Source organism: Portunus trituberculatus, chromosome 47 (genome assembly GCF_017591435.1).
Source record: "Portunus trituberculatus isolate SZX2019 chromosome 47, ASM1759143v1, whole genome shotgun sequence".
Taxonomy (NCBI): domain Eukaryota; kingdom Metazoa; phylum Arthropoda; class Malacostraca; order Decapoda; family Portunidae; genus Portunus; species Portunus trituberculatus.
Window position 1 is genome coordinate 4,993,032 of NC_059301.1, and position 12,015 is coordinate 5,005,046.

The 12,015-nt window shown below is 42.0% G+C and overlaps 1 protein-coding gene across 1 annotated transcript in view; it reads left to right on the forward strand.

Moving 5' to 3' along the window:
* Positions 1-12,015, forward strand: part of LOC123520783 (indian hedgehog protein-like) — a 107,006-nt gene that overhangs the window by 79,368 nt on the left and 15,623 nt on the right. The window contains exon 2 of the mRNA XM_045283372.1: positions 9,482-9,640. Within this exon, the coding sequence (XP_045139307.1) occupies positions 9,482-9,640 (159 nt within the window). The remainder of the gene's footprint in view (positions 1-9,481; positions 9,641-12,015) is intronic.

Consider the following 12,015-nt stretch of genomic DNA (forward strand, 5'->3'; position numbering starts at 1 on the left):
AAAGAAAATAATAATTCACCTCAATAAAAAAAAGAAAAAGAAACAGACAAATAAACAAATGAAAAGAAAAGAAAAGAGGAATTCAAGGAAAAAGAAAAAGAAAGAAGAAAAAGCAAAAAAAAAAACGAAGGAAAAGAAGAAAATATAGAAAGAAAACGAAAAATGAAGAATAGGAAGAGAAGGCACAAAGGAAAATGGAAGAAAATCAAGACAAGAACAATGCACACAATTTTCACACCATATCCAGTAAACCACCAGTCTCTTTATGTACATGTTCAGCTGTAGAGAGAGAGAGAGAGAGAGAGAGAGAGAGAGAGAGAGAGAGAGAGAGAGAGAGAGAGAGAGAGAGAGAGAGAGAGAGAGAGAGAGAGAATTGACTCAAACTTATATAGCACTTCCCGGTAGTATCGAATCCTATTTACGAATTCTATTAATGAAGTTGGGCGCCGTAAGAGGGTGGGTGGCGCGGCGCCTTGTAGGGTGGCCGGCCAATCCATCAGCTGGCTATTAGGCACCGCCCACCGCGAGCCGCTCCTGCGCTGCAAGTCCTGGCCGCCACCCACCGCAGCGCCCACCACTGGCCTCCACTCACTGCTGATACTAATGCTAACACTGTGTGCAATAACAATGATAAACACTAATACCTCTGATAATAATAATGCTAATGTTACTAAAGTTAATACTAATATTAACACTGATGCCCTTAACATTACAAATACAAGAACGATAAATGGCACTGAAATATTCTCTCTCAGCTGTACGTACCTGCACATCTAATAAGCTCACCTCTCCTTAATACTGACGATAATGTTATTGCTAATGTTCATAATAATACCCAAGAAATGAGAGGTAACAAAAATATTCTTTCTTTCTTACCTTCCCTTCCTCCATGCGCCTCATCCCCTTAATAATAATAATAATAATAATAATAATAATAATAATAATAATAATAATAAAAATAACAAGAATAATAACAACAATAATGATAACAATGACACTAATACCTCCACACAAATAACAAAGCAAAACGACATTAAATTATTCTCCTTCAGTCTTGTCTTCCTCCTTCCTTCTGTTCATTCTTTCCTCCTTTCATCCCTCCCTGCCCCTCCTCCCACCCTCCGCCTCTTCCTGCCGGTCTCCACCCCCTCCTTGTCACTGCCAGGTGCCGTGGGGAGGCCAGGAAGGGGTGAGGGGGGGGAGGGAGGAGAGGGAGAAGTGGGCGGGCGATCAAAATATTTATCAGGTATTGTTAGATTTGATGCCTGCCTCCCACTCCTCCCTCTCCCTCTCCCTCCCCCTCTCCCACTCCCTCTCCCTCTTTCTCCTTCCACTGCCTCTCCATCTCCTCTCTTTCCTTCCACTCCTTTTCCTACCCTTGAGAGAGAGAGAGAGAGAGAGAGAGAGAGAGAGATTTACGAGTCCAGTGCTGGCGAGATAAACGAATGGGTGGCGATAGAAGGATAGACAAACAGACAGACAAATACACAATTGGATAGATAAATAGATAGATAGAGACACGAGGCAGTAAAGATTAATAGATACAAAGAAGATGCGGAGATAAAAACAAACCAGCATTATCTGAAGTACATTAATCCAGAGAGAGAGAGAGAGAGAGAGAGAGAGAGAGAGAGAGAGAGAGAGAGAGAGAGAGAGAGAGAGAGAGAGAGAGATGTGTGTGTGTGTGTGTGTGTGTGTGTGTGTGTGTGTGTGTGTGTGTGTGTGTGTGTGTGTGTGTGTGTGTGTGTGTGTGTGTGTGTGTGTGTGTGTGTGTGTGTGTGTGATTCAGCTGCGCCTTCTTGTAGTCAATGATGTTGTGGTCATTAGCGGTGATGTATACAAGTTAGGAAGAGAAGGGGGAGAGAAAGGGAGAGAGGGAGGGAAGGGGGGGTGAGGGAGAGTGAGGTCCTGTCAGCTGTCCTTTACTTCTCTGCTTCCTTTATCTGATTTATTTCCTTCCTTTCACGCGTTGATTGGAGTTTCTCTCTCTCTCTCTCTCTCTCTCTCTCTCTCTCTCTCTCTCTCTCTCTCTCTCATTAGTAATCAATAAAGAGACAAACTAAACTAAACTTTCATTACACACAAGAATATTCATAAGTACCCCTCGTGGCACAGATTAAGTAGGTACACGTCACAGAAAAACAAACATTCCACTGATATTAACTCCTTCACTACTGGGACGCTTTACCAGGAGTTTGGGGTACGGTTAGACATTTTTTTTTTTTTATTCTTTTTCTTACATTAGAAAGGGTATATGGAGGTCGAGAAATTACTGGCCAGAGTCTTTACTATTTTAATTCCCCACATAAGTTTCTGAAGCTGTATAAAATCACCAAATAGTAAGCAGAATGAATATGAAAACGAGTCTTGTTACTGAAGGGGAAGAGATGATTCAGTGCACTTAAATACAACGCCCCGTCATTGAATACTTTTCCTGTCAATAATACAGTGACGTGACAAGGAAGTCCTGATGGTTTCCCTTATTTCATTTTATCTATTTACTTATTTATCTATCTATTTACAACTTTTATTATTTTCTATTTATTATTCATATATTCTACTTATCTATTGTGTGTAAGCATACCTGTGTTCTTATGTAAGTCTTCAATGTATTCTAACTTTGCCTTTGAGAAATGAGATATTTTTGTGTGTAAGAATATAAGAATTTTTGTAAGTGAAGCTCCAACACCAGTAGCCTTAGATGTGGCATTTACTGTGATATAACACAAATGCCTGCATCCAATTGTTACCGTGATCCATAAATGTGTCTGGTCTTTAACAGCTCCCTACTGACTCTGTGCTAAACCTTTTTCGACTCGACTCTATAATGTTGGTATGATCTATTTATTGCGATACAGAATGAGATGAAGCTTCTAAAATATATGAAGTTTCTTTGAATTTACTCATTCCTCACTGCAAATTCGCTTCTTCTTCCACGATACGTAGGGAAATCTACAGTGCAGCTGGTTTCCTTATAGACAATGGTATCTCTAATTCTTTTGTAAGGAGAGTTAAGCCGAATTACAGTAAGAAAAACTATAGAAATTAAATGAAAATCGACTATTGGTTCTTAAAAACTGGAATACTTCTGCCAACCTTGACACACACACACACACACACACACACACACACACACACACACACACACACACACACACACACACACACAAATCTGCAACAGCCGGCAGAGGCAGAAGCTGAGGCAGATTTTTTTTTTCAAGTTACCAATGCAAAACAAAATAAATAAATAAATAAATAAAACTTAAGCAAGCTGAAATATTAAACTACAGATGCCTATTTTTACACGCTTACTTAGACATCTATCCATCTATTCATCTACACACCTATCTAGTCTATCTATCTATCTATCTTCTTACCTATCTATCTATCCATTCAACTAGTTCTTCGTGTTATCCCTTCTCATCTAATACTTAACCGCTTCAGTACTGGAAGGCATTTTTATCATGAATCTTTGGTGTAATTAGACGATTTGGTTTACATTAAGAAGGATCTGTGGAGGTCGGAAGATTAATAGCCAAAGTCTTCACTATTTTAACCCCCAAATAAGTTTCTGAAGCTGTATAAAATCAGCAAATAGTAACCAGAATAAATATCAAAACGCGATATGGTACGAAGAGGTTAAAGGCTTTCTTGTTTGATCAGGCCACAAAGATTATAATACATCCATTCATCCGTGTAGGCCTTTTTTTTTTAACTCTTTGTTGTCCTTGGCCAGCTTTCCCCCCTTACATAAAAAAAAAAAAAAATCCATCCATTCATCCATGCATCCACTACGTACGTACCTACCTATCTTTCTATCTTTCTGTCTATCTATCAATCTATCTATCTACCTATCTATCAACCTCTCTTTCCTCTCATCCCCTCCTACTCATCACCTCAACTTTCTTTCCACTGATGGTATAAAATCCTTGCTAAAACAACCACAAGAACCACGAAGACAGCCTCGACAACCCAAACATCTGCAAACAGACGAGACAAGACGCTGGACCAAACGAGAATAGAAAACCAAACTCCTCCACAAATTAATGTCTTAACTTTCAAACCAAACTAGCAGGTGACGAAACTAGCGGAGACTTAAGGTGCAGTTAACTAAGAGAGGCCGAACAGGGGGCGATGAATCAGTACCATCGTCACGTGCACTCAAATCGCCACCTGTATAATTTAGGCATTGGTGACGTGTGTAATGGTGAGAGTGACAGAGACAGGTGTGACTTGGTGGCGTATCGCAGTGGTTGGTGGTGAGGGAGAGGGAGGGAGGAGGGAAGGAAAGAAGGAAGGGAAGGAAGGAAGGAGGCAAGAGAAACGATGGAAGGAGGAAAGGAAGAAAAAAAAAATAAGGATGTAAGGAATAAAAATGATGGGAGAAGAAATAAATGGAGGAATGGAAGTAAGAAAGAAAAGAGAAAGGGAGAATTTGAGTGACTATGACATGATGAGTGGCAGAGGAGAGTGGGTGAAGGATTAGGAAGGTGAGGATGATAATAATATTTGACGTGAGAATGAGTGATGGATGTTTCTCTCTCTCTCTCTCTCTCTCTCTCTCTCTCTCTCTCTCTCTCTCTCTCATCCTACTAGTACTTCTATCATCAATCCATCTATCTATCTCCTTACCTACTTATCTATCTATCTATCTAACCTCCCATCTCATTCGTCACCCCCTTCCAACCACACAAATACCTCTCCTCCCACTACCACCACCACCACCACTCCACAAAACACCACGGCCATCCATCCAAAACCATAACACTTAACCCACCACCACCACCACCACCACCACAAAGAACTGCCGACCTCTCGCCGTCAATCACGTAAAAATAAGGATGATAAACTGCAGTAAATCACGAGGGTGGGGGAAAAGAATTAATCCCCCACCTCTCTCTCTCTCTCTCTCTCTCTCTCTCTCTCTCTCTCTCTCTCTCTCTCTCTCTCGACAGCCAGCCTGGAAGTGTCGGACATGCCTGAGAGAAGATTGCGATCAGCTGATTCTTGTTTACATCTCAGGTGACAAGCCTCTGGAGAGGAGCGGCGGCAGTGAGGGCGGAAGGGAAGGGGAGAGAAAAGAGAGATAAAAGGGGAAGGGAGGGATCGGTTGGGGAAAAAATGCGTTGTCAGTGGTGGAAAGTGATAGGATAAAGGGATTGGAGGGGAAGAGAAGGAAGGAAGGAGAGGAAGATGAGAGGGGGAAGGGAAGGGAAGGGAAGGGAAGGGAAGGAAGGAGAGAGAGAGAGAGAGAGAGAGAGAGAGAGAGAGAGAGAGAGAGAGAGAGAGAGAGAGAGAGAGAGAGAGAGAGAGAGATCATTACCTCCTCAATTTGTCATTCTTCAGTTACTATATCAATCTATTTTTCATTTTTTCTTCTTGTTCTCCTCCACCTCTTCGTTACCTTCACCACAATCACCGTAGCCTCCTCCTCCTCTTCCTCCTCCTCTTTCTTCACGTTCAACTCTTTCTCTACTTCCTCTTCCTTCTCTCTTCATATTTTCCAACAAGCCGGCGCCATAATCCTAATTTTTGGAGTGCCGTAAATCATTCAGCCCATCCTTCCATTATCTGATTCATCGCCACGCCACGTCTCAGAACATTCAACTCAATACCAAACATTAAAAATATCCTTAAAAAAAATCTAACTCTCTCTCTCTCTCTCTCTCTCTCTCTCTCTCTCTCTCTCTCATCATAATTTCACCATTCTCCACAGCACAGTGTTCGATTCCCAGCTTCTTTCCTAACCAGTTCAGTGCGTGGCCACGGAGGCTTGGGGATGTGTTGGGAGGTGCCGAGCTGAGCCACCCACGCCGCGCCTGCATATACGTGACACCTGCCGCCGGGTCGCGCTGCCAACACCTTATATCACACAGTATCGCGTCACCTTCTGAGAAAATTCATTTGCTTCTAATACTTAATGAGGCCACTTCTGCGAAAGCCAGCATGATTTTTGCCCGTGTTCGCCTACGAGGAGAAACGGAATTTTGCCTCAGGTTGGAGATAGATTAATGCTCCTTACGTGAAGTCTTTATTGAATGGAGAGTACGAGGAGAGGCAGGCCACGCACCGCAAAACGTTGTCTGGTGAAGCGGCACTTTAGAGTCTTCTTAAGGAATTATTTTTACTACGAGATACAGGTATTGACTGGCTGATCGGTTCATTGGTTAACTAACTGACGAATTGACTGACAGATTGATTGACTTATCGCTGCAAGAATGTAATAAAGCGTCGCTTCTGAAAGGCTCATAAACCGCAAATAATGCATAAAATTAATAGAATGGTCTGAACATACATAATCAAAACCCAAACAAAGAGAAAAATAAGTATTCCCAAACTTTTCGATGTCTTAGCTGAAATATTTAGAATATGGGGTATCGGGCTTTACAGAGGCTGAGAAGAATGTGTAACTGATACCTGTTGATATTGTGAAAGTGGAGACGATAATATGATGACCTGTCTATGCGTGAACTTTCTTCCATCGGCGCCTTACTTTACCACTCCACCTTGTTTCAGTCAGTTTCCTTCAGGTGGAGTAAGGGTGAGTGAGGTGAGATGGAGCCAAGGTACACACAGCTCTACTGGAATAAAACATGCGGAGTTGAAAGCTATTAGTTGAAATTGCCTCGTCTCCATGGTTGCTAAAATATTAAAAAATGTATAAAAGATTAACGCTTCTCTATTATTCAATCTTGCATCAGTATCCTTTTTCAGTGTTTTCTATTTTACTTGAGATTTTTCATTGTTTTCGTTATTATTTTCCTTGTCGATTTTACTTTCTTTTAAATATATTCCCTCCCATTAGCTGATCTCTCTCTCTCTCTCTCTCTCTCTCTCTCTCTCTCTCTCTCTCTCTCTCTCTCTCTGTTTACGAGTGGCTGCGTGGCCATTCTTCAGATAAAGAGGTCACGTAGTGGTGGCGCAGCTCAACTCCACTCACACACCACCACTCCACCCACCCACCCACCCACATACACACACATCCATCCATCCACACACACACACACACACACACACACACACACACACACACACACACACACACACACACACACACATACTCTTCATACCTTACTATCTTTGAGAAGGAAGGCAGCATGGATGGTATATACTGTTGTCCTGATGTGTGTGTGTGTGTGTGTGTGTGTGTAAAGGGGGTGGGGGAATAGAGTGCGGAGGTGGTGGTGGCGGCGGGCGAGCATGCAGTTAGGGGCAGGAGAAGCGTAAAATTGTGAGCAAGTGGAACTAAACTTTCATTCCATTCCCAATTTACTTCCTTACTTACATGCATCTTAACGCTAATTACACCTAGATGACCGAGTGACTTACGCCTGATTAGCATAATGTTCTGTTTCCTGCCGCCGGGAACTGAAGGACACGTCACGATGATAAAGCCAAGGGAGTTCTCGCCGCGGCTCTGAAAGAAATGGTTGGAGCAAGTGCAGGGGAACAAATAGCCGCATTAAGTGCCTGTCTGATGCCGCCTTTGCACCACCCACGCCTCCATCCACGCCCATCCACGCCCCGATTCCTTAATTCCCCCGCCACTCACAGCTGTGTTCTCCAAGCCCTCTCTGTCTTTGCCTTCTCCATTTTCCTTGTTGTCAGTGAACGCTTGCTTCCTAAAATGTGCAGTTCATCCTGTCTTTAATTGCTCTTGTCTCCTCTTCTTCCTCTTCCTCTGTCTTCTACTTTTTCTATTTTCTTTCCTTTTTTTTCTTTAATTATTCTGTCACCTTCTCTTTTTCCTATTTTTTCTCATGTGTACCTTTTCTTCTCCATCTTTTCTTCTAAAAAATAAATTACTTCTCTTATTATTCTTGTTACTATTTCTTCCTCCTCATCTCTGTCTCCTCCTGTTTATCTGTTTATCAACCTTTCTTTTCCTCTTTTTTCCCCTCGTTTGTTCCATGTCTTTGTCTTTACTGGCCAAATAAATGTCTCCTAAAGATCCAATTAATCTTTCTTTTTATCATTACTCTTGTTGTTACTTCTTTCTCTTCATTCATCTCTTCCAACCTATCTACATATCAATTTTTCCTTTTCTCCACTTTTTTCTTACTTAAAACGTTGAGTTAGCCTCTTTCTCTTCTCTTCTCCTCTCTCTTCTTCTCTATTTCCTTTTTCTTTGTCTCTCTTTTTCTCATTTTCTTTTCCTTCGTTTCCTCATTATATCTATTCTATTATGAGCGTCTTCCTTACCCTCGCCACCCACCCATCGACACACACACACACACACACACACACACACACACACACACACACACACACACACACACACACACACACACACACACACACACACACACAAAGACATCCCTGCTTTTCTCTGTTTCCTCTCTACACACTTATCTCATTTTCTCACCCCAGCCTTTGTCTCCTGGCCAGCTGGTGATGATGTGTGGAAGCTGCTCCTTCTGCAACTTGATTTCCTCCTCCTCCTCCTCCTCCTCCTCCTCCTCCTCTTGCTATCTATCCATCTATTTCACTCTGTCTCCCTTTCTTCTTTCCAAAAGAGATGAAATATAAATCAGAGGGAAAAATGTTGCTAGGATATTGGTGTCACATTTTCGTTGTTGTTGTTGTTGTTGTTGCTGTTGTTTCTATGATTATGTTGATACTTCCTTTATTATCCATCTCATTTGTTACTGTCAGTCAGAGGTTTACGATAATACAGTGCATGTTTTGATGAGATCTTTTTGCAATATGTTACATTACGTATTAAACATGAAGAGTCAAATTGCGTCTTCCCTATTCGTTCCTCAATAATTCCTCATTCTTTAGATTTATGTCTTTCCTCTTTGTTTTTTACCCCCTCTCACTTCCTTCTCATTTACTCTCTTCCATTTACTCTCAATTCTAATACTTTCCTTTTTTCCTATTATTACTTTACCCTCAAATCGTTTCACCCACTCGCCTCAGCCTTACTCTTTCTCTCACTACCTTCTCTCTCTTCCAAATGACCCTTCACCTTCTCGCCAGCCAGTTCTTTCATTCTTGCCTTTCCCTCTTCCATTTCCTTCACCGTCCTTTCTTACTCCACTCCTTTACCTCATCAAACCTCATCCCACTATGCTTCTCAACCTCTCATACTGTTTACCCTTCTTTGCCTTCCTGTTTATCTCTATATTTGTTTCTTTCCCCTTTACAACTTCTACTACAGCCTTTTGAAATTGTGAGAATGAATTGGAATGTTTATGAATAGTCCCAATTATGATGTTTTTTTTTTCTTTTATTTATTCAACTTTTACTGGCCTATACCAGAAACCATTTTACATCAAAAAGAAACCGCTAAATGTTTGATAGTACATTTCGAGTTCTGATCATCTCTATTCTCACCAAAACCTTTCTGAAATTGCCTCACAGCGGTACACGTAGAAAAAGGATGAAAACCATTATAACTTAATAAAATGTATAGAAATCATAAAGCCACAGAAATATAGGGTAAAGTTCCCGTTCTGATGGCGTCTGTTCCCCGCAGCGGTGCAAGGAGAAGCTGAACACCCTGGCCATCAGCGTGATGAACCAATGGCCCGGCGTGAGGCTTCGGGTCACAGAGGCTTGGGATGAGGACCTGCTCCACTCTCCACAGAGTCTGCACTACGAGGGACGCGCCGTCGATATCACCACCTCAGATAAGGTATGAGACTTCTGGCACTGCTGTCATTTTTTGTATCGTTATCGCTTTCATCATTACTGCTGACGTTTTATTTACTTTTTTTTTCACTTTGACTCATCACCATTGCTAGGTTTATTATTTTCACATTTGCAATATATTCATGTTTTAAATAATTACTTCGGTTATCAATATCACTACCATCACAATTAACACTTTCGTCATTTTGAATCGTTATTTCGGTCATCACCAGCACTGCCAGGGTTATCATCATCAAAGCCATTAATTTCTTGCATTACTTCAAATTATTATCATTACTTCCAGGTTTATCATCACTGTCACCCCAGTCATCACTCCAAATCACTCTTGTCTCTGAATCATCACCTCACTCACCACGATCATTGAAGCGTTCACCAACACTACACCATCACCACTACTGTTCTCAATATGGGGAAAGAGAAAAAGGCAAACAGATTAGCAGATAACTCATCACCACCACCACCACCACCATCAACACAACACAACAGCAAACACTTCACCATACATAAACAAGTCACTGCACCCTAACAACCCACCAATCCACACACAACCTAACCACAATGCATAAAAAAAAAAAACATTTATAAAGAATAAGTTACCCAAGCTCTCAGAATTAAATCACACATGAGCCCTTCAATTAGCAGGTGTTAGTGGGTGTGTCAGGTGTAGTGGCATACCTGTGGCGGGTGTGTGGCTGTGGCAGGTGTGTGTGGGTGTGGCTGTGTGCCTGGTGGGGAGGGTGAGGAGGTGTGGAAGGTGTACGCGTGGCAAAGTGAAAGTTGTGGAGAGAGAGAGAGAGAGAGAGAGAGAGAGAGAGAGAGAGAGAGAGAGAGAGAGAGAGAGAGAGAGAGAGAGAGAGAGAGAGAGAGAGAGAGAGAGAGAGAGAGAGAGAGAGAGAGAGTTGCATAAGAGTGTCATTGGTGATATTGTTGCTTTATTTTATTGTTAACTTACGTGTGAAAGAACAGGTTGTAAGAACGAAACAAAAAAAAAAAAAAAAAAAAAAGATTAGGACATGATGGAAATAAAGGCAGGATGAGATAGAGTAAAACAGAATGAATTTAGAGCAAGAGAGGATGAAAATAGAGCAAAACAGGATGGAACAGAGTAATGAAGGATGTAAATAAATGAACAGAGGATGGAAATAGAGGAAGGAAGGATGGAAATAGAGGAAGGAAGGATGGAAATAGAGGAAGGAAGGATGGAATAGAGAAAGGAAGGATAAAAACAGACCAATACAAAAAGGAACATAACAATAACGCTATACAAATTTAAAAAAATAATAAGTCAAAGCACAAAACACACACAGGGTTGATAACTAATTAAAACTCACCATCCAACCAATAGAAATGAGGACTACAATTATTAAATAGACCAAATAACATTAATTACCGTGAGAGAGAGAGAGAGAGAGAGAGAGAGAGAGAGAGAGAGAGAGAGGCATCCAGTTCTAGTTACAGATGAGTGGAGAAGAAAATGATATAAGTAGGATGTGCTAAATGATTCTCTCGGCTTGTTTACCGTCACGAGGAGAGAGAGAGAGAGAGAGAGAGAGAGAGAGAGAGAGAGAGAGAGAGAGAGAGAGACCTATGATTAATGGCGCCTAGGTGGAGCTGCTCATCGCCTCCACTGCCGCCTCCACTAACACGCCACGCAATTCTTTCAACGGAACTAAAACTATGAACTTGTATATGACGCAGTACACTCTCTCTCTCTCTCTCTCTCTCTCTCTCTCTCTCTCTCTCTCTGTTAACTAAGGTAGTCATAAGTTTTAGCAAGACACGTTAATTAACTTCTCTTGACTTCACCACGCACATACATCACTTCATATCCATTACGTATACATGGGCATCTCTCTCTCTCTCTCTCTCTCTCTCTCTCTCTCTCCCTGGGCTGGGTGGTAATCACGGGATGGCCATCTCGTTCCCGTGGCGCGGCGCGTTGCTTTTGGAGCCGAAGTGCGAGTGTCGGCAGGTCCCGCAGCATTCCGGCGCGGCGGACGGTGTCAACAAATCGCTGCGTCACCCGCCCGAGTGTTATGACCAGATGTATTGTTCTGCCTCCCGCCCACCGCCGCCGCCGCCACCACCACCACCATCACCACCACTTCTACTACTTCTGTCCTCCAGCATCACCATCTTACAGTTTCCACTATCATTATCAACACCATCGAGACCTTATATTTTGTTCTGCTTCCTGCTTGATATCACCACCACCACTACTTGTTCTACTCCTTTACCACCACCATTCCAACCACTACCATCTATAACTCTTTAACTCTCTCTGTCACACCATTAGCATCAACCACCACTACCACCACCACCACCACCAAACTCTCTCTTCATCATACTAATACCACC